At 42.2% G+C, this 22,500-nt stretch overlaps 2 protein-coding genes across 2 annotated transcripts in view; one reads left to right on the top strand and one right to left on the bottom strand.

The window, feature by feature from the left end:
* Window positions 1-5,767, bottom strand: part of dldh (dihydrolipoamide dehydrogenase) — an 8,377-nt gene extending 2,610 nt beyond the window's left edge. Inside the window, exons 1-10 of the mRNA XM_030722820.1 lie at window positions 5,296-5,767; window positions 4,822-5,124; window positions 3,978-4,038; window positions 3,036-3,293; window positions 1,478-1,538; window positions 1,246-1,376; window positions 968-1,137; window positions 659-875; window positions 373-552; window positions 1-272 (exon numbers count right to left, since the gene is read on the bottom strand). The exon at window positions 1-272 is cut by the window's left edge and continues 455 nt beyond it. Coding sequence (XP_030578680.1) covers window positions 1-272; window positions 373-552; window positions 659-875; window positions 968-1,137; window positions 1,246-1,376; window positions 1,478-1,538; window positions 3,036-3,293; window positions 3,978-4,038; window positions 4,822-5,124; window positions 5,296-5,349 — 1,707 coding nt within the window. The 5' untranslated portion in view covers window positions 5,350-5,767. The remainder of the gene's footprint in view (window positions 273-372; window positions 553-658; window positions 876-967; window positions 1,138-1,245; window positions 1,377-1,477; window positions 1,539-3,035; window positions 3,294-3,977; window positions 4,039-4,821; window positions 5,125-5,295) is intronic.
* A 6,652-nt stretch (window positions 5,768-12,419) lies between these two features.
* Window positions 12,420-22,500, top strand: part of fam120b (family with sequence similarity 120 member B) — a 27,780-nt gene continuing 17,699 nt past the window's right edge. Inside the window, exons 1-10 of the mRNA XM_030723031.1 lie at window positions 12,420-12,483; window positions 12,827-12,952; window positions 15,090-15,280; window positions 15,461-15,594; window positions 15,716-15,838; window positions 15,942-16,133; window positions 17,877-18,141; window positions 18,229-18,412; window positions 19,243-19,344; window positions 19,773-19,945. Coding sequence (XP_030578891.1) covers window positions 12,832-12,952; window positions 15,090-15,280; window positions 15,461-15,594; window positions 15,716-15,838; window positions 15,942-16,133; window positions 17,877-18,141; window positions 18,229-18,412; window positions 19,243-19,344; window positions 19,773-19,945 — 1,485 coding nt within the window. The 5' untranslated portion in view covers window positions 12,420-12,483; window positions 12,827-12,831. The remainder of the gene's footprint in view (window positions 12,484-12,826; window positions 12,953-15,089; window positions 15,281-15,460; window positions 15,595-15,715; window positions 15,839-15,941; window positions 16,134-17,876; window positions 18,142-18,228; window positions 18,413-19,242; window positions 19,345-19,772; window positions 19,946-22,500) is intronic.

Genomic DNA, 22,500 nt, shown 5'->3' with positions numbered 1-22,500 from the left:
ACCAGCGCACACGGCCGCCCAGGGGAATATACCATCGTCGTCGTCCTCCACATCATCAGGATTTTCGCTTCCTGAATATATTCGATCAGGGCCATCCACAACTGGCTGACCCCTGGGAATCTCTGGTAAGAGGAACTGGCAGTTATGACCGCCATAGCCGGGCACACAAGCACACATATAGCGACCACCGCGCTCATGGCAGGTGGCTCCATTGTGACAGGGGTTGTGATAGCAGCGGGAGACAGGTGAGCTGCAGTTTTTGCCAGTATAACCTGAAAAAAATAATAGGATTTAGGAATCTGAGAAAAGTATACTAAAATGCAAAAAAAAATCTCATGTAAACAATAAGTAATTTGTTGAGAGCTGTCATACCTGGAGGGCAACTACAGGTGTAGCCATTCCCTGCCTCCTGGCATGTCCCACCGTTCTGACAAGGAAAGGATAGACAATACCCAGAGATGCTGCTGCTGCTGCTTTCCTCACAGTTAGGCCCTGAAAACCCTTCAGGACACTGACAAAGGTAGGAGTTCACCAGGTCCACACATTCTGCCCCTGCAGAGGGGAGAGGGATTAAGAGAAAAATCAAGGATTAGTCTCTGGATATTTTAAGCCTTGGTTTAATTTTAGGTATAGGTGAAGTTATAAATACTGACTGTACCATTTAAACAAGGGTTGGACGAGCAGTGGTCAATTTTCTTCTCGCAGTTGAAGCCAGCGTATCCTGTCGGGCACTGACAGAAGTAGCCACCTTCAGGATTGTCAGCACAGTGTCCACCATTGAAGCAAGGCCCATCTGCACATGTGTTGGCGCTTAACTCACAGTTGTTGCCATAAAAACCAGGTGGGCAGGTGCACTTATATCCATTGTCACTGTCCTTTATTGGAAAGAATGTAAACAGTGGTTACACACAGGTTTCTTGTTTCCACATAGCTCTCTTTCTCTCTCTTCCTCTCCTGTGATACTCACAGTGCAGCTGCCTCCGTTGCGACATGGACTTCCAGAACATTCGCTGACTTGAATCTCGCAGCTTGCACCTGTGTATCCAGGTAGGCAGGAGCAAGTGTAGCTGCCCTGGCCAGTGTTGGTGCAAGTGGCTCCATTAAGACAGGGTTTGTGGTGTGTACAGTAGTTCAGATCTGGAAACACCAATAATAACCAACAATTACAAACAATATAGTTTACATATGAAGCAAAGAGGGTCCAAGAGGGGAACAAGCATGTAGTAAATCTGTCAGTAAACTCACCCTGGTTGCAGAAAAGCCCACCCCACCCCTCCTGGCAGTTACACTGCCAAGGCTGTTGGCAGGTACCGTGAAGGCAGCCTGGGTAACGGATGCAGTCATCACAATAACGCCCGCTAAAGCCCACACGACACCTGAGAACACAACAATTATTTAATACTGATAGAAGCGAAAGAAAATATATTGGAAGACTGCTAAATGTCATGGAAGCCTACAACAACTTTTCCTGACTTACTTGCACTCTCCTGGTTTATCACAAAAGCCATGTTCTTCATCACATCCTGGAAGGCAGATTGCTGCAGAAAGGAAACAAACGTGGTCAGGTGAACCACTGGAAATGAGGTGGGTTTGCATTCCATCAATTTTCAGTTCACGTGAATCCCTTTCAAGCTGCTGGCAGCTCGCCTGACTGTCTTGTTGGCCCTCGGGTCTTCTTATGTATTTGGTGGGTCATTCAATTTGTCTGGTGTCCTGTTTGTCTACCAAATATGTTCACGTGGTCAGACATCTATTTAGAGCCTCTTTATTCTCTAGTAATAAGAGGCTTACTTCACCAGTTTTTATGGTTAAAGGCCCTCTGGAGCAAACTTAGTTCTTCTAATGGAAGAGAATAAAATGTAGAGGGTAAGTGGTGTCACTGGGTCATTCTTGTGAACAGGCTGACATTTGCTGGTTTCTTCATTGCTTCAAATGTTGCTAAAAATGCTACCGTTTGGCCTTAACAGCCACATAAGGAGCTACATCAGTTTTGGTCACCAAATGGGGGGATGCAGCCAACAAGCCCTCTCTTTTAACATGGTTGTTCTCCCATACAAAAGCCTCCCACACAAAGCCTCCTTTCTCCCCTTGACTGTGGGTCAGAAGTCCTTTTTCTCACCCTCGGCCCCTCTCCTTCCATATCCCTCCCTCTTCTTTCTGATCCTCTTTTTTCCTGCCTTACTCTCCCATCCACCTATCCCCTCCTCTCATCTTCCTCTCCTCTCTTTTCCCTCTTCTGCTCATCCTGTCTCTCCTCACTCCCCTCCTCCTCCTCCACCTCCTCCCCCAAGGGCCAGCTGGTCTGTGTGGAGCTAACCACCAGACAGCTGCTCCATTGTCTCCTCTCACCGAGCAGCTGCCCCCTCCACAACAATGCACAACCGCGCTCGGCCAATCACCAGCCTGAGCCACAACAATACAGGACCCCCACTTGGCCAATCGGGGAGGAGGTTTTGGGCGAGGAGGCCCCAGTGGTCTAATGGAAGGCACGCGGCGTGTGAATTACTGAGGAGCCACTGCGGCTTATTAGAATGGAGGCCTCTGGTGCTATGGGATAACTAACTGACGCCTGTTGCACACGGGCCCCGCATTATGAGGTGGAAAAAGTCCCTAAACAATAAAGAGAGGCAAATGACTGTTGGGGAAATTAACTTTGAAAAGTGGTTTATAAACTGTAGAAACTCAAAACCCTCAAAGCCTTTACCTCTGTAGTTTTGACAGTTAAATAACAATTTTTTTTAAGATGGTAGTGATTCCAGTCTAAGCCTGAACTAGTGTAAACAGGCATTACTTGTGAGGCAGTATTTTGGGATCAGGCACTTTGTGTAAACAAAGTGCCTGATCCTGCTGCTAATGACTGTGCCACTCCTTCAGCTTATCTAAGCAGCTGCCAGTGGATTTAAATATTAACTACTGCATTACCACCAACCAGAAGACATTTGGGTGTGCTAATTTTATCTCCCATTTATGGCCAGTCCTCACAGTGCTCCATACAGAGTAAGTGACATCGCTGGATAAAAAGCAAACCCACTCACGTTCAGTGCAGTACTGTCCCTTCCAGCCAGAGTTGCATATGATCTCTCCACGCTCGCCGCAAGTGAAGTGTCCAAAAGCATCGTCTCGCGGCCGGCAAAAAACAGAGCAGCCTTCGCCGTAGTAGTGCTCATCACATAGGAAGCGGTAGGCATATCGTAGCTCCGTCTTGCCAGCTGTCTGCACGTCACTGAACCACTCTTCTCCCACACTGAGGTGACGCTGAGTAGCGATCCTGCTGATCAGACGCTCTGGATTGTCTGAAAAAGTGAATTGTACAGCTTGTTATGGGTCATCTGTTGCTACTGTTATGAAGCATCGGTGTTCTGCTGAGACTAGGACAGAGTAGGACCCTGTCATTCACACATGTTTTTGAATATGAGGCTGTTATACTGTGAAAAATAAAAAGGCCAAGGGGTAAAATCTGCTGTCTGAATTGCAACAATGCCTCTTTTGTGAACTGTGTTTTCCAAATAGAGACAGAGCACACCATAAAACCACACACACACACTTTCCTGTGCTGCGCTCAGTTAGTCATCCTTAATGCAATGATAAGAGGACGACTTAAAGATGACAAAAGTAAATCTCACCATGTTAATCATCATGAGACAAGTTAATCTACACAGAAAAATGTGCTATTATGTACACAACCCCAGGGTTTTATACAAGAAAGTGACTGCTCAATCAAAAACACATTGGACATTTGGCTCATTATGATGTCATTTTAGCTGTTTCTGGAGCAATAATCAGAAGATGTGTAGTGATAATCAACTGTTATTTGCTTTTAAGAGAAAATGTGTGCGTAAAAAAGTTAAGTGTTACCAAAGGAGAAAATATGACTGAGTACAGAGCAGAAAAACACTCATCTGAAAGAAAACCGGGCCACTATAAGCCTTCTGCTCTGTCTTTGAGTTACACTACTGCTTCTTCTGGCTGTCACCCACCTGTTGTCAGGTCGTCCAGGGAGTCAGTGTGCAGAGCTTCAATGATCAGTGAAAACGTCCCCTGAGGAGAGACAGAGAGAATCAACAGCTGCTTAGCCTACAGGCCTCCCTCCCTCCAGAGCAGCAGCGGGCCATTAGGAGGCCTCCCAATAAACTTCACAGCCTAATTCTCGTGTTGATTAGGCGCCTAATAAGGCCTGCTACCTGCTCCCCTTTTCACACCCCTGCCCATATCACACTCTGACACCGCTGTAAAACCAAACGAGGCGGAATTTCACGCTGTGCTGCCAATGATGTGCCAACTTAGAGGATGTTAAATTTCCCACCACGACTGGTCGGAGGAGAGAAGCTTTTGGTGAACACCCCCTCTCTTCTTTCTGTCTCTCTCACTCACTCTCTCTCACACACACACACACACACACACACACCCTCCTCCCCTCCCTGTTTTATCCTACCAAAGAGCACAGAAATACTACAATAGCCCCTCTCACACACTGCTGACAAAGACCCTCACAAGTGTTGAGTTTAGGAGCATCTGTTGCATTTTGCACTCTTCAAAGCTAATATATCTCACTGGAATAAGAAAAAAAAAACGGTCTGTCAGTGGCCTTCATTACTCAATTAACGTTTATGGCGCAGATATTATTCCAAAACTACGAACTGAATTTAAAAAAATTAAATGCATTAATTACCACAGAGAAAGTTGACGCTTTGTAGCCAAAAAGCCAAGAAATGCAAAAAAAAAAAAAAAATTAAAATAGCGCTTTGGACTGCAGCTTATCATTAAGTGTTGTTTCACAATATTATTAATAACATTCCCCATAATATGTCTACTAATACTTACTGGCCATGTGAAGCCGAAGGAAAAGCGGATCGGATTGGTGAAGCTGTCCGCGTTGGTCTCCGGCACCTGGAAGGAGTTGGAGCCGAGGACGGGTGTCACAGTGCCCCCATACGTGCAGGGAGGCTCTGGGGAGACGTTGGCCTGATAATGCTTCAGACAGACTCGAAAAAAAGTCTTGCACTCACACTGCTGCTGGCCCTGCAGGTGAGCGGAGCCTCTGGGGCAGCAGTTGGCATTCCCCGTTATCCCCTTCTTGTTGAGGAACTCCTGCAACTTCAGCTCAAACACGCCCGAGCACAAAACCTATAACACATACATACGTAATCAATCAAAAATCAATCAATCAAGCAATCAATCCATACAGTGTGTTTGAGGCAGGACCCTTGGGCATCGCTTTTAAGCTGTTTGCATTCAAAATATGTGCAGAGTATTTTAATAACATTTAATGTCAAAGCTTGCGCTCATCGGACCTACCTGGCAGGTGAGTACGGTGAGACTGACAACCAGGAGCAGACACAGGCGTCCCATTGTGTTGACAGCCCCTCAAAAACTAGTGAAAGCTCCGCAGGTCCGTGTAGCCCGGCTCAAACACTCATGGAGAAAGTGCTATAAAAGCTTTCCAGTGTCTCGCGGTCAAGGTGAGTTTTAGGCGGGCAGGAGGGAAGATGAAGTGAAACTTTTCCTTTGGTGCGTCTGTCTTCCGCCTCTATATTTTCCAGTGAGCTGCGAAAGTTTTTGACAGAGAGACTTGCAGTGTAAAGTAATCCCCAGCAGAGTGATCCACTCGAAGAAACGTGAATGAAATCCCCGATGGAAAGAGTTAATTCCAATCAATCGGTGAAGAAGCAGCTCTTGACAGGCTTGTTTATTTTTCCACTTGATTCCTCATGATATGCTGATCCTAAACACAGAAAACAAATCTCCGCTCCTCTCTGTTTCCCTTGGTGTGGCAGTGCGTATGTCTGATGGGTCTCCTGCCCTGTGCAGGGTTTTATACGGGGCCAGTAGGCGAAGGGTAATAAGATGCAAATGAGCCCCTCTGCTCCTCTTCTTCCCCTCCCTCCATCACCACCACAAGTCCGCCCAGGGGCCATCACAAAGAAAGGGAAGAGGGAGGTAGGGGGTGCACACAACTTTTCTAAACCCGCCCTCCTCCTCTCTTTCTCTCAAAGGGATGGACCAAATGGCTAGTGAGCTGTTAAATGTGCAACAACCCCTTGCTTCCCCCGATGCCTCCCTCCTCTGCGACACACAGGGCCCATTTACATTCCGACAAATTCTTCAACCTCTGCATAAAATCCTCTACTCCATCAAGAGATTTATACACATGGTGCAGCCACTCTGACGGTGGCCTCTCAGATTTGGGGGCTATGGTAAAGGCTTGGCCTGGCCCGTTCCTTGCATGGCCAGCCGTCCCAACTGCGTTACAACGACCATCTGCTCCGCTGCATTCCTATGGTGTTCCCCCTGCCGTGGTTTTCACAATGCCACACCCCCAAAACAAGTCGATCTGTCCTTATTATTTTATCTTTATGTCTTGGCCTAAAGACCTACAACCTTTCTCTCCACTTGCGCACTCACTATAAAAACATTGCTGCTGTTTTCTTACACTAAGTGCAATAAACTGCATACATCAATAACCCCCATCTTGACAAAAATGCTGTGACTGATCTGTGTTTTCTTTGAAACAGCATTCAATATAATGCGAAGAAGGAGCTTAATTTGCACTCATTACACTTTTCCAATAAATAAAATCAATTTCCTCCAACTTTTAATAGGTTTTGAACCACTGTGAGTGGATGATGACCAGCTTTAGGCACAGGACAGTTAAAAAAAAAAAATCTGCGAGTGCACATGAAAATACGCACAGTGACTGCAGGCCAGTACACCTTAACAGTGTTGAAGGCATGCCTGTGTATTTCCCTTACTTGCTCTTTGGTAGAGACAGTTAAAAAAAAAAAAAAAGACTTGGTGGTGTGTCACTCGCGTGGCTGTCATTAAAGGACTTTGTGGGGAGAAGGAGGGGGAGGATGAGGCGGAGGGGAGTCATAGTAGGAGTAAAGTTTTTTTTTCTCTTTGTGCTTTCAGCTGTATGGTAATTGGGACGGCAGCACCTGCTCTCCCACAATAATACAGCACCAGAGAGAGAGCGAGGGAGAGAGAGAGAGGAAAGCATGGTCATGTGCATAAACAGTAATCTTACAATATGTTTGATAATGAAATATCACATTACCTAAATACAGTTACATTATAGCAAATCCTGCAGACTACTACCCTACGCCTGAAATACAAGTCCAAGAAATTATATTATATATATTCCAATGTGGCAACATGACAAGGGTCCACTGTCTGATTTGCATATGTGTGTATAGCCGCAGAAAAATGTGGGCAAGAATGCGCACTTGTTGACGTGATTTATTCTGAGCTTATCTCTGGCTGCGAAGTAACTGGAGACATTAGTAAGCCTTCATTAGGCCTAAATGCAAATTTCCAACTGTGCTGTGATTCTATGCTAAGTTATTATTGTCTTATATACTAAAAACCTACAGGAAAGTAACACGTAAGTAAGCTAATTTTTAAGTAAGTTTGAATATACATATGTTGTTCATACAAAGGAAATGAAAGGCTGCAAAGACAGCTGTTGTGCCAAAAAAAGTGATTTTCAATGTTTCTATGTGTTTTTTAATGTCTAATATGTTTGCTTAGACTGTAGTCAAGTCACTTTTTGGCTGATTGGACAGAACAGTTAATTGGGTTTTTGTGCCACTCATGTCAACTTAACACATAAAAGCAAAGATTCAGATAAATGCCTTTTGAATTGCGTTGGAGCAGCAGTCTTATGCCTCTTCTAATGTTTACACACAGCAGCGCGCGCACGCACACACACAAGGGCGCGCGCACTAGGAGGTTGGGCGAGGGGGGCTTAATTAAAAACTCTAATTGAAGCTACTCCGTCTGCATATCATTACTGCTTTGGTTTGCTGCGGTCTACAAACAAGGCCTTCATTCACACTCCACAGATAACATATGCACAACTTTCGGCCTGTCATGTCAACACATACAGCGCTGACAAGCTGGTGCATGAGCGCCGCAGTCCCATCACCGCACAGTCTTGATGACCCTGCTTGGTTCTTTCCTCTGGCTCAGTGTATAGATGTCTAATGTGGTTGCGTGTCCACGATGTGCTCTTTCCACCCCTTGAAACTGATTGAAAGGCCTTTAACCTTAAGCTTTAACGCTATTATCCTTGCCTGCCACAGTCTTTCCACATACCCGTATGTGTGTTTAGCTGCAGGACGCTGCTCGAGCTGCTCATTTCATTTAACCAGTTGATTTCAACCCCATTTAATAGTCTGTGATGCGTCTATGTGGCGTGGCGTAAAATCCGCCCTCTCCAGGGCTTTTATTTACGCTCATCCCGACTTTCAGAGGTCCCCGGTGCTCTGTCTTTGCTTCTGTATCAGGCCAATATACTATCAGTCATTCATCACCATGACATGGCACACATTTTCCGATTACGCCAGCAAAGCGTGACTGAAAAGCATGGTGAGATGGAAAGTGACCCCCTCCCTCGTTCACCAGCATCAAGACGACGTTTTACCCTAAAACATAATTTATGCCAAGAGGTTCTCTAATTGTGTCTTAAGGAAACTGCAGAAAGTAGAAACTCCTCCCTCCTCTGATCCCCCTTTGTGTGTACGTGCTTGTGCGTGCACGCGTGTACGTGTGGGGTTAAAAAATAGTTTAACTGGAGGTCGATTGTTTAACTGAAGTGCTTTCCTGTTGTCTATGTGTGTTTGTGTTTGACAGTGTGTGTGTGTGTGTGTGTGTGTGTGTGTGTGTGTGTGTGTGTGTGTGTGTGTGTGTGTGTGTGTGTGTGTGTTTGTGTGCGCGCGCGTGAGCAGGAGCTCCGTGACACATAGTGGAACAACAAAGGAATAGGTCTCGCGCCCCGCCGCCCATTCATCCTTTTCTCTTGCGAAGTAATTCCCATTGATTCCTATTGAACAGCGAGTCGCGAGCCCCTCGGGGGAGAACCGTGTGATTTGTGAAGGGTCGCGAGGACAAGGCACGCCCCTCCTCGAGCCCGGCCATCTGCTCACCAAACACCACAACACCAACCAACTACCAAATGGCTTCCCTCATCTCTACCTCTCTGTGCAGTCTCCTAATTTCTCCCTCTACATCTCCTCATCTGCCCCCATCTCTCCGCCACCCTTCCATGTCTCACTCCTTCAGTTCTCTCATTACTCTTGCACAGAGGAGGACAAATGCCTCCGCAGGTGAAACTGCATGCTCTCAGGGCCAAATCACAGCGTAGGCATGCAACGGGTATGAGGTGGCCATATGGCCTGTGCATGTGCGTGTGTACGCGCGCGCGTATGCCAAGAAATGGATGGATGGATGGCCGTCGTGGGAACCTCCACATCATCACCATCACACAAACACCCAAACACTAATGCACACACTCCTGCACATGCAGCATGGCAGCCTTTGGTCTGGCCAGTTATAGAAATCAGAATTCATCACAGATAGATAGATAGATAGATAGATAGATAGATAGATAGAGTCTCTCAGTAACAGTAATACTAACCATACAAAATTCATAATAATAATAATAATAATAATAATAATAAAAGTAAACAAAAGGATAAGGGGAAGCAAATGGGATGGATGGCCTAGATAAGATATGTTCTAGTTTATGTTTTTGGATTGTTGCTTGGATTAAACAAGAAAATTGAAGACATTTTCTTATGTGAACATTTCATTAACACTAAAATAATTTTTATAATATATTACTGAACTTCAGATTTTTAAAAAAAAATGTCTTTTTCATTACATTGAACACAATTTCTAGATTTGCATAATTGTACAAAGAAAATTTGCTGTTTAGATCATATGCTTGACCACAAACTGAGTTAAAAATAAATCTGCTCCTGAAGAGCAGGCAGAAATGGGACAATGCATGCTGGTGTTTAATGGTCTTATGTTTGATTTAACATTTGATTTATAAAAAGCAACCAAACAAACAAACAACCCCTCTTGCAGTTTGAACAAAGTGAACACTAACCCACCCCAATCCCCGAGAGGGGGAGTTCGCCTTTAGTTTGAGAAGCACCCTCCAGCAGCAGCAGGATTAGCCAGGCCAGCTGCCCACAGAGACCATGAGCCCTGGACACTGACACCAGGCGTGACCCTAGAATGGCGACTATCAGAGACCCTGAGGGGATCTGGACAGCACAGTGTGTGTGTGTGTGTGTGTGTGTGTGTGTGTGTGTGTGTGTGTGTGTGTGTGTGTGTGTGTGTGTGTGTTTTGTTCATTCAGTTGGACAACTGTTGAGCCTGTATAGATTTGGCCAGCGGTGTTCTTTGTACGAGTGTGTGCGTGCTTGTATGGTCAATTCTTTCCGGGGGTTAACTGCTGATCCAGTACAAATGGGAGGTGTTGGGGAGGGGGGAGCAGTTGTGCGCTCCTGGAACATCTGCCTCTGTTTCTCCTGAGTCAAGCTGTGGTCAGGAGAGGGGGGAAGGCAGGGGGAGAGGGAATAAGAGGGGAGGAACTTAAAGGGAAGGACATGGAAGAGAAGGAGGTAGCTGAAATAATCCAACTACAAGCAACAGGTCCAAAACACTGTGTGCTGACAATGTGATGCAGGATTATATAAGCCTGTTTTCTGGGCTGGTTTCTGCATTATTATCTACCTGTCTATTTATTTCTGGTATCATGATTTGGATACTGCAGTCCCGAGAAAGTCAAATATGAACCAGGGGATTATCTGTTGTGACAATCCAAATTAAGTGAAAAGAAAATGTCAGAATTGGTAAAAAAAGACTGTCAGTTGGTTGGGAAAGGTAGATTATAGTCCTCTTAGTCCACAACAGTAACAGGAACAGTATACATATGAGAAAAAAGGAAAAGTAGAAAAGGTCTACTCAAATTTCCTCATTCGTTCAAACCCACAGTGAAGACAGAATAAACCACAGTAACCATGTGATATTAGTACGAGTCAGATTTGTTAGCACATCAAGTTTTTTTTTTTAGGTTTAGTGACTTTTATGGTTGTTTGGATAATTAGATTGGCCACATTAAGGTAAAGCTCATAAACAACAGCGAGAGCGAGAACGAGAGAGCTAAAATCATAGAAAGAGTGGACAACAGACAACCTGAATCAAAGTGCTGCTTCAGCACAGGCTCTGCTCTACCAGTGCACAAGAAAATAATGTTTACACCTGGCCACTGTGCTTACTTCACGTCATGTCACAATAATAACAATATAGTTAAATTACACCATGCTCCTAATTTCTAGATGATTTGGTAAACTGTTGTGAAAATTATGGGTTGATGACAGTATTGTGAATCCTTCTGCAGAAAAAAAAGATTTAGTTTTAATTTAAATACATTTTTTTAAACAACAATGTCAACTGTGTAGTGTTAACTGTTGGTTATGGTCTTAATAATAGACCAAAACTAAGCCTGTGCAATGCTGAGAGTTTAAAAGGTAAAACCTTTCTTCAAACCCATAGTTAGTAGAAGTCCTACCAGATCTCCGTGTGTTACAGCTTCTTAAAAATATTTATATTTATATTTTCTCATTTCTGTGCTCTTCTATGATAGTAAACATCGTACCTTTTGGGTTTTGGTATGCTGAAGCAATTGGGAAGCTATTTTTTTTTTTTTTGGTCAACTAATGTATATGAATTATCTCCAGTGAAAATAAATATTGGTTGCAGTCTCAGTGGTACAAACAAACCATAGCGGGTCCCAACTATCTTTTTTCAATTGATCCAAAACCACTGAAAAATATTCATATAATTCAATCTAAAAACATGGCTTATCTTTTAACTAGTGCTTTAATCCGTTCAGACATTTAAAAGATGAAAAGGTTCAGCAGTTTTGAAAAATGATCTACAGCAAAAAAGCTACAGACTTTAGATAAATAAGAAGAGAAAAAGGATAGTGGGGTTGTTTTAGCTCCAGGTGTGCTTGGGAAAGGTGCCCAGAGCCTGAAGGCCAAGTTCTGGGTGACATCAAAAAGCTTTCACAAGCCCAAAGGTCATAACTCTCCAGTGGGTGATTGCAAATGAGAGTGGGCAGATTTACAACACAGCTCCTCCCTACTTGAAGATGAGTTGTTTGGGAAGGGTGGGGTGGATTATTGTCCTCTCAGTCCACAGAGCATCTGGCTGGAGAGCACAGATGCTGACAGCTGCACTGACGGCCAGCATATGTCCCTTTCTTTTATCCCCGCTTTGCTCAGACAATAGGGTGGAAGGTACCGGGGGTGCTTTGTGTGGAGAAGGTAGACCTAAAGGCTCACAGAAAAACAAAACTGCCCACTCTCCAGGAGGGCAATTAGCCCTTCTCTGATCCTGGCCTGGAGTAAAGTCTTAGGAGCCCACACAAACACAAAGGCTCATTCTCATTCATGACATCTCAGGATGGTCACTACCTTGAAGGACCGTGTCACATTTTTATTTGTGTCTCTGCACACTCTTTGTTTTAATGAACGCATAGTGGTGTTGGTGGGCTCCATGCGCTGAGCACGTGGGTTTTGTTTTGCAACGTGATGACGCCACGCGTAGATTATAGGAAGTAATTTAAATTTACACCAAGTAAACACGGCAGGGACCAATGCTGCTCGAGTCCAGCGATATTTCACAGTGAGTTTTTGCCATGTGAAGCAATACTGGGGTATTAGTATTCACAGACGTATCTTATTATCACACGGGTTTGTTGGTAAGGACAGGAACCGCGGCTAACTCGGAAGAAATGAGTTCATCCACTAAAAATAAAGCTAACAGTTAGCATGCACGTCTGTTGTCGTTGATATGAAATCCCGAAAAAAATAACAATAAATAAAAACTGTTACTTTGTGTTTGTCTTCCCGCAGTGACAATGTGACACTGAAACAGATTCACCCCGTCCAAAGTTAAAATATAAGTTGTTTAGAAAGACGCGAAGTGAAATTTCTCTTCCCGTCCCTCTCTGTGTATTTCCGCTCAGTAGGAATGGGTGTGAAGGGTCTTCAGCACTTTATGGACCGCTGCTGTCCGGAAGCCTGTGTGACAGTGAATCTGAGAGAGATGGCCAGGCAGCTGCAGGCCTCCACAACCGCAGCTCACCCCAGCAGTTGAGTTTATTTCTGTGTGCAGCCAGTGTGACGGTGGCTCTGTGTCATTCATGAGATGGTAATATTAGTAGACCTCCCAGAAGTTCATGATTCTCCGTAGTTGTGCATGAGTATGTAAAATGCAACAGTAATATCAGGAAACAGTTTTTCAACTCTCAGCTTTTCAGGTGTGTGTACAATCTGTGGCTTCATCAATCTGTTAAAGCAGCGGTTCCCAACTTGAGAGTGTTTTGGAGCGTAGCAGAAGTGGGGGACTTAAACGCAGACTTCATAGATTTTTGCGAACCACTGTGTTATCATGCTCATTTTCAGCTCTTTATTTTTTATTTTTTATTATTGGACTCTACTTGAGTAGATCTGCGTGATTCACAGTTCAAAAGAATCCTTATTCATCTTATGCTGGACCTTGGTGCAGTCGCTCAGTTCATCCTCTCTGTGAAACAGGCTGTTTTAGCTCCTCTCCCCTTAAGTTAGCTCTTTCTGATTGGACTCATGCTCCAATAGTACTGGCAGAATAAGCCACAGCACTCACCTAATATTATCTACTGTGTGCAAAATCTGATTGGGATATATTGCATTAGGTTAGAGTTTTTTAACTTGGCATCTTTATTTTTGTGGTTGTATTGCTAATTAGAGAAGCCACATCCTATTTGTACTTATAGAAATTCATCCATATGCACTTTAGTGAACAGATCAAATAGTTATTAAACTGTAGCTAGTAAATGAGAGAAAGAGAGCACTAAATCAATACAGAAAGAGAGGGCAGGTGCATACCGTTTAATTAAAGTGCTGCTTCAGTGTAGTCTCTGCTCCACCAGTGCACAAGTAAATATTGTTTACATCTGCTTTAGCTCCTCACCTGTCCACAATGTTTATTTTAGGGTGTGCCGTGATAGTAACAATATAGTTATTATCATGATTGCACTTATAGATGTATTTGAAAATATGTTGTGAAAATTATGGGCTGATGTCAGTGCTGTGCTGCAGAAAAAAATATTTAGTTTAATTTGAAGTACATGCTTACTTAACAATAATGTTAATAGTATAGTATTATTATATTTTTAGCTGTATTCTGGTGGTATTCATATGTAAACCTTTACTTAATGGTCATAAGAGCAGACGTAAACAAAGCCCATGCAATGCAAGGAGTTTAAACGGTAACACTGTTCTTTAAACCCATATTTAGTAAGTGCTGTGCCAATAAACATATTTATTAAATGGATTACAACACAGTACAATGTAGTTGGTGGAGACACAATGGTATTTTTATTTTTTAAATATACAGTACATGTTTTGTTCATGTTCCTTTGAAAATATATTATTAATTCAATTTAATTCAATTTTATTTATATAGTGCCAAATCACAACAAACAGTTGCCTCAGGGTGCTTTGTATTTTAAGGTAAAGACCCTACATTACCCTACCTACCCTACAATTACACAGAAAACCCAACAGTCAAAACGACCCCCTATGAGCAAGCATTTGGCGACAGTGGGAAGGAAAAACTCCCTTTTAACAGGAAGAAACCTCCAGCAGCCCTAACTATCCAGCCCTAACTAAAAGCTTAATGATAAAGGAAAATTTTTAAGCCTAATCTTAAAAATAGAGAGGGTGTCTGTCTCCCGAATTCAAATTGGGAGCTGGTTCCACAGAAGAGGGGCCCGAAAGCTGAAGGCTCTGCCTCCCATTCTACTCTTAAGTATCCTAGGAACCACAAGTAAGCCAGCAGTCTGAGAGCGAAGTGCTCTGTTGGGGTGATATGGTACTATGAGTTCTTTAAGATAAGATGGGGCCTGATTATTCAAGACCTTGTATGTGAGGAGAAGAATTTTAAATTCTATTGTAGATTTAACAGGGAGCCAATGAAGAGAAGCCAATATGGGAGAAATATGCTCTCTCTTTCTCGTCCCTGTCAGTACTCTAGCTGCAGCATTTTTACTTTTATATAGTCTTGCTTTATTTTCCCATGTTGTTTTACTGTACTACTGTATGGATACCCACATCTGCAAGAGCCAAGGTAGACAGTACACAACAGTGAGCATTTCTTGTCTGTTACTGTGTATGTGTGTGTATTTCTTTTTCATTGTGGGTTACTGAACAGGTCTGCCGTCACATGTTTATTTCACTCACTTGCAGACCCCACACTTGTCGTGGATGGTATGGCCTGCCTGCGCCACTGGTATTCATGTAAGGACTGGGTGTGTGGGGGTCAGTGGAAGGAATATTTGGATATCCTGAAGAGCTGGGTGGAGGCATTCACCTCCACAGGCATCCGACTGGTCTTTTTCTTTGATGGAGTAGTGGAAGAGCAGAAAAGGCAAGAGTGGGTGAGAAAATAACCTTACCAAATAACACCGTGGGCAGGTTTTTACCAACCAACTGTTGCCCACTCTAGTAGTACAAGGGGTAGCTAAGTCACAAAATTTGTTTCAGAAACATTATGGAACTTCATTAGTTTGCTCTTGTAATTTTGTGTGTGTGCGAAAAACATCTGCTACGGTCTACAGGTGAAGAGGAGACGCAGAGTGAAAGGAGAGATTTCTAAGGTATTTTGTCACATCAAAGAGCATGGAGATCAGCCGGGTAGAGAGCTCTTTTGTCTGCCTTCAGGACTGGCAACATTCACACCCTTTGCTCTCAGGTCTGTGTTTGCAAGACAGTACAGAATATATGCATCGTGATTATAAAGTCAATAATGTGCTTACAGTTCATTAGACTGATTTGAATTAGTTACAGATTTATTTATTTTTTGTTGTTTACAGGTCATTGGGTCAGGAGGTGTTTTGCTCGGTGCGGGAGGCAGACTATGAGATTGCCAGCTATGCTCGCCAGCATGGCAGCATGGGAATTCTGGGAGAGGATTCAGACTTCATCATATATGACAGGTTTGCAAAATCCATCTCATGACTGCAGATTAACTTAATTTTCTTGACAAATGTGGTCAAACTGTCTGATCTGAATATCTTGTTTTAACTCTTATCTCTAAAGTGCCCCCTATTTGTCTGTGGCAAAGCTGCGGATAAACAGCCTCACCACTGTCATGTACGATCGACAGAGGTTTTGTCAAACCATTGGACTGGCTGTTACCCAGCTGCCACTGTTGGCCTGTCTCCTGGGCAATGATGTAGTGTCAAAGGAGAAGATGCAGGATGTCAGGAACGATGCGATGACAGCATACAGGTGCATATCTGTGTCGATATTGGCTGTATTAATTAAATATTGGATTTTTTATTTTTATTCACTGCTAAATTAATGCTACCTTTGTTGTTGGCTTTATTTAGTGACAGAATGCACCCTTTCATTATATTAAAAAAAAGAGTTCCTTGAATTTATTTTCCAAGCTTTTGTTTAACAGATCTTTTCAGTGTCTGATCTGTTAAAAATATACAAATTTGAAAACTGTGTACTTTGAGATCACAAGCATGTTCAAGTGTGTTTTTCTAATGCCTGAGGCCTGTACTAAGAAGCAAGTTCAACATACTTAGGATATATTTTCCTTGTCTGACTTTCCTTACCCTAACATCAGCAATCAGACTAAGCAGACATCTGAAAGTGGTCATCCCAGGGTTTCCCAATTTAGTTATGAGCATGTTCACATGAAAGGCATGGCCATATCACCTGTTTCATGGGTAAGTCTACAGGCAGCTGAGGAACTGATTTTACAAAGGATAAAAAGATAAAACTATAATGTTATCAAAATATGAAGCGATTAAACACATAATACAGACTGAAAGCAACACAGCACTCTTGTGCGGTCATGTTGCAACAGGAAGAAAGCATCCCTAAGATATTCCCATAAAGTTGGGAACATGAAATTGTCCAAAATGTCTTGGTATGATGAAGCACTAAGAGCTCCTTTCACTGGAACTAAGGGGCCGAGCCCATCAAACTTTACACTTGGCACAATGCAGTCTGACAAGTGCTGTTTTCCTGGCAATTTGTCCAGATGGAAAAGTGTGATTTGTCACTCCAGAGAACACGTCTCCACTGCTTTAGAGTCCAGTAGCAGCGTGCTTTGCACCACTGCATCCGATGCTTTGCATTATGCTTTGTGATGGAAGGCTTGGATACAGCTGCTAAGCCATGGAAACCCATTCCATGAAGCTCTCTATGTACTGTTCTTGAGCTAATCTGAAGGCCACATGAAGTTTGGAGGTCTTTAGTGATTAACTCTGCAGAAAGTTGGCGACCTCTGTGCACTATGTGTCTCAGCATCCACTGACCTCCACTCTGTGATTTTACATGGCCTACCACTTCGTGGCTGAGTTGCTGTCATTCCCAGTCATTTCCACTTTGTTATAATACCATTAACAGTTGACTGTGGAATATTTAGTAGCGAGGAAATTTCACAACTGGTGGCAGCCTATCACAGTACCACAATGGAATTCACTAAGTTCCTGAGAGTGACCCATTCTTTCACAAATGTTTGAAGAAGCAGTCTTCATATCTAGGTGCTTGATTTTTTTTTTATATATACCTGTGGCCACCGAAGTGATTGGAACACCTGAAGTCAGTGATTTGGGTGGGTGAGTGAATACTTTTGGGAATATAGTGTATCTTTCTGCTGAGGTCCGTTGGATCTTCCATGAATGATGATGCTATTTTTCAGGGAAAAATGTTCAGTAGTTAGTATCTGTTGATCTGTTCAATATAACCTGCTCCAGAGCAAGTTAGATCTGAAGCACAAGTTATTATGGTGATGTACCCTGGTGAGACGTGAATCACCTTTGTAACCCTAAAAACCCAGGGTTAAACCTGAAGTTACCTCACTAAGCTCAAACCCTTCTTCATAATACAGGCCTCAGATCAACTTGCGGTGCCAAACCATCACTCTTTATTTTTATCTGCAAGGAAAAACACTCATTTTGTTTGGGTTTGACAATGAGCCAACATAGTTAAAATTCTTCATTTTATTGTTCCCAGGAAAAACAATCCTGTACCGCATTATGGTGCTCCACAGGGGCAGGTGGTGCTAGCAGTGTCCCAGCTTGTGAGCTCTTTGTGGAGTATAGAGGAGAACGAAACTGAACTTGTCCCTCAGTCGCTGAATCTCTCAGGTCCTAGTAGAGAGCTACTGAAGAAAGGCGTTTGCTCGTACATACTACCTGGGCAGAAAGCTTTCAAGCTGTGTGAAACCGTTTCACTTCCCTCTGCCTTTGAGAAATATGTTAGTCCAGAAATCTTGAAGGTATGTTATGGTCATATATGTGAATTTGTTCTTTAGAACTCCCTACAGACTGGAATGAATATTTCTTTACTGTGTGGTGTTCCACAGGCATGTAGAGAGAAGCATGCAGCAGCAGAGGGTTTCATGGTTTACACTGTCTTGTGTGTGGGCGTCACTGAGTGTAGCAACACTCTGGAGGATGAGGAGGACTCTGAGTTAATGCCTCAAGCCCTTGTCTACAAGCCCTGCAGACAATTCATCTATGGTCTGCTCCTTCTGCTTGGGCATGATGGTAAGATGGTTCAGAATATGATAACAGGGGCATATGTGAATAGAAGAAGAAGTCAATAAGAAATGCCAAAAACTCTTATGGTTATTTGAGGCTGGCTCCAACAGTGATCCAGTTTCCATCGACTCCATAGACATGTTAAAATACATAACTTTACAGAAGAAATAAAAGTACATTATCTTTACATTAACTATGCAATGGGTGATTTATTTATTATAATCAAATAATTTAGATTTGTTAAAGTCTCAGGTATTTTTCTATTAGGGTGCAATCAAACAGGTCTAGAGATGAGGTGGTGAGCACCTGGCAGCCACTGGTCACAAGGGAGAGGTTTTTGGTGCAGAGCCATCTTTGCAACTGATTCCACACGGCGACAGCCAGCAACCTCTCACCAGCCAGTCAGGAAATACATTTTCCCTAGCAACTGGTTGCCAGGAGGTCACCCACTGGTTTCTAGGTCTGTGTTATTGAAGCCTTGCTTAAAACTAATCAGCAGATATGTGCATATGTGCTGCTCATAAACAGCCTGTCGATGCAGCTTTGCAAACCAATTCAGCCTCTCATCTGGGTCTGGATGACTTCACAGTGGCTATGTCCATCTTTTATATATAGTCTATGGTAGATACACATAGATTCTGTAAACATAAACATGAAAAATTTATCGGCAGAAGAGAGGCCAAGGTATTACCACCCATGCAGACTGTGCAGCACACACACATCAGTGGAGTTTGTGTTGTTAGTTTTTGTGGATAGGAGGAAAATGCTTTGATGTTCTTTGGAGGAAATAGAGTAAAGCCAATACAAGCATAATGCTGACTTATTGTGTGTTTCAGGCAGCACTGTGGACCTTCCAGCAATCAGGGAATGGTTTGTCTTCCCCGGAAACCCTTTGAAGGAACCTGACATAGTCCACCCTGTCCCACTCAGCCTCTCATGTACTGTACCTGTTATTTTTTTTATATAATTATCTCTTTATTTTTGGACACAGGATAAGACAAAACCTGATTTCAGTTTAGTTACACCACCTGATACAAGATTTTCTTTTGTTTGTTATCCCTGGGATGATAAAACGCAGACTATATCCATGTATCTTGCTTTATGCACTTTAAGATTAAATTGCTCACATATAAGCAGCAACAAAATGAGTTTGGTGGTTATAAATGACTGTTTCCTGGGAATTATGTTTTCTCTGTAATTAAACTCATTGTAGACTAACCCTGAGGCACCAATGGCTTTAAGATTCATGTTAAAAAGTTGGTTCTGGTTATGTTTAACACATCAAAGACATTTATGATATATTGTGTCATATTGTTACATATGGTTAAAGTCCCATAGTATTTTTCTCTTTTGCTTGAATCTGTAGGTGATGAACCCAGTCTGGATTTGTTATGGTTTAGCACTGATCCTGAGGTTTCTGCTCTTCGCCTGAAGGCCTTCCTTACAATTTTTGGCTGTCCCGAGTTCTCCGAGCTGTGTGGAGTTATTGAAGACTCTCTCCTGGCTGCTCTCTGTCTGACCACATATTTAGTCCTACAGGTAGTGTTTATTTGGTAGTAATCACAATAAAATCACAGCTACGAGATGTTTTTTTTTTTTTTTTTTAAAGTTTATTATAGTGAAAAGGGTTGACAAGTCAGAAATTGGACACCTAAAACACCTAAGATGAGTGTGTGGAAGTGATTTAATTATTAGTCTTATTCCTTCTTGTGTCACATTAATAAATCAGTAACAAATGTGACTTATTTTTATTTTTAAATAGGAAAAATAGAGGTTAGTGCTTTTTTATCTGTTATACATGTTGTACACTCTTCTCTGAAGTCATGTTGGGTAATCAAGACCCAAAAAACATGAAAACAATATTGGTGACATTGTATTTTGCAAATGATGACATCTGCACTGTGATTGATCTTTTTCTTTTGGTTGTCGTTGGTCAGGGTGTATGTTTGGCTTAGGCTCCGATTAAGCTGTTAAATGAATGGGGAGAATACCTACACCTGGTGGTTCATGTAAACAAAGTAATGAAAGACCAAATATATTTGATGACAGTTTAACGTATGAGCCAGCTTTTGATTTGGGATTTACATCTATAACACATACACAACAATTATTTGTTTCTTTTGTCACCATGTGATGTAAAGTCAAACATCTCCTGTTGATGCTCTGTTCTGAGTCGTTTTATGAGGGCTTGATGGTAACCGTTATCACCCACTGGGGGCCCAGTTTAGCTACAGACACTGGTCTTTGTAACTTCAGCTCCTACGTCAACAAGAGACCTGATAACCATCCAGAGGCTTTGAATAATTCAGGAGACAATTCTCAATCCACCTCAGAACTCTTATTATTGTATTTTGTTTGTAAATCTAAGACTATATCAATCTGAGCTGCTTGTGATCCTGTTGTAAAGCCCTGTGATCACTAATTCGTATGTGAAAGAATCCAAGGTTTGTGCTTTTGGTTTGGGTATTTTGCAGTGACGTCATCTGATTGAGCTTAAACACAACAGAGATAAAGGTGTGTGCGTCATATTATAAAAGCAAAACATAAATTATACTACCTTTTATCAACTCTCTAACATAAACACTTAAATGGCTCATTAATGCATCTCTAACAAAATACCTAAACTGTTGCCTTAAGTTTTCAGATTTTTTCTGATGCCTGTGAAACATGTTGTTACTTCAAGTACTACTTTCTTTTTTTTTTTCTTTTTCAAGTACATTTAACACAAAGCAACTCAAACAACAAAAGTTCAGTCAGAGATTGAATCTTATTTGGTTCGTAGTAACTTTTTCCTCATATTTATCCCATCTCAGAGAGACAGAGCTGAATGCTTAAAGATGCTAAAATTGACAGGCAGCTTTTCAGACTGATTTTTAGACAGGCGCTGGCTGGCAGCAATTTAAATGAATGAAGGTCTGAGTAGCTTGTTAGAGAAGGACCTTTAGACGAATGGATGATTAAAGATGAGCAGACAGCCTGACAGACAATAGTAGCTGTTGTCTGGTCACTGCTGCATTCACATTCCCCTCTTGCTCTTCTATTTAAATAACTTCAGGGTTTGTTTGTTTTGTACACACAACTGGGCTGCCTTGTCTCTGCAGGCGGCATTGTTTCTTTCTGTGTTGACTTGATGCACAGTGAGCAGACAAAACAAACTAACCCACAAAGAAGACACACTGGGATGTGATTGAACTGTCTAACCATGTATTTTCCTTTGTGTGTTTGGTTTGTGTGCATGTTTTCAGGTACAAACTTATCTCTAGAAGATGTGGATTCCTACCTGAGTCAGGCTGTATGTCTGAGACTGAAATCCTCTCAGGAGCTTCAACAGATTGAGGTCTGTCACAAACATATTTAGATAATTTATAAAAGATGCTTTTGACCTTTAGTTATTTTCAGATTTTCACCCCCCACATTTTTTAACAGTAAAGCCAAACGATTGTGTATCCTGCTGCAAGAAGACAATGTTCGCTGACGTTTACGGTAAACAAAGTCCTCTTGTGGTAAACACAGCTCAGAAATTGTTTCCATTAATAGAAAGTGAAGAGAAAGTGGAGAGAAAACATAAATAAGCTGCCGATTTACAATCTTTCCAAGAAAGCATACAACAACCTTAAAAAAATAAACAGTTACGATAAACTTCGGTGTGTTTTTATTGTTGGAAATGGAAATTTTGAACCACGTATTTTAAAGACTGTCTTAAAAGCACACATACATTGACAGATATTTATTCTTTTCTTTTTTTTGCTTTTCTGTTCAACTACATTTGTATAAAATGTTTACACTTACATAGCTAACAATTGTTTAATATTTACTGGTGCTAGTTAGTTTTGAAAATATAAAAACTCTTCTGTAATGTTCTGGGTGCTTTTCCCCCCTTTTTAATGGAAAATTTGCAGATTAGATGGAGGAAACATATGAAAAGAAAAGTAATCTGATGTGCAGCATAGCACAGAAGACATTATGGTTATATAGTATGCACCTGACCTGCAAGGTTACCATAGCACAACAGAAACACTGTAATATTTTTTTAATTCAGGTCGAAACCTTTTCTCTCTCTCATCCTTATTTAGCCAGGATGTCTTTAGATTGAA

This window comes from Archocentrus centrarchus, chromosome 3 (genome assembly GCF_007364275.1).
Source record: "Archocentrus centrarchus isolate MPI-CPG fArcCen1 chromosome 3, fArcCen1, whole genome shotgun sequence".
Classification (NCBI taxonomy): Eukaryota; Metazoa; Chordata; class Actinopteri; order Cichliformes; family Cichlidae; genus Archocentrus; species Archocentrus centrarchus.
This window is presented reverse-complemented; position numbering and strand designations above follow the sequence as displayed.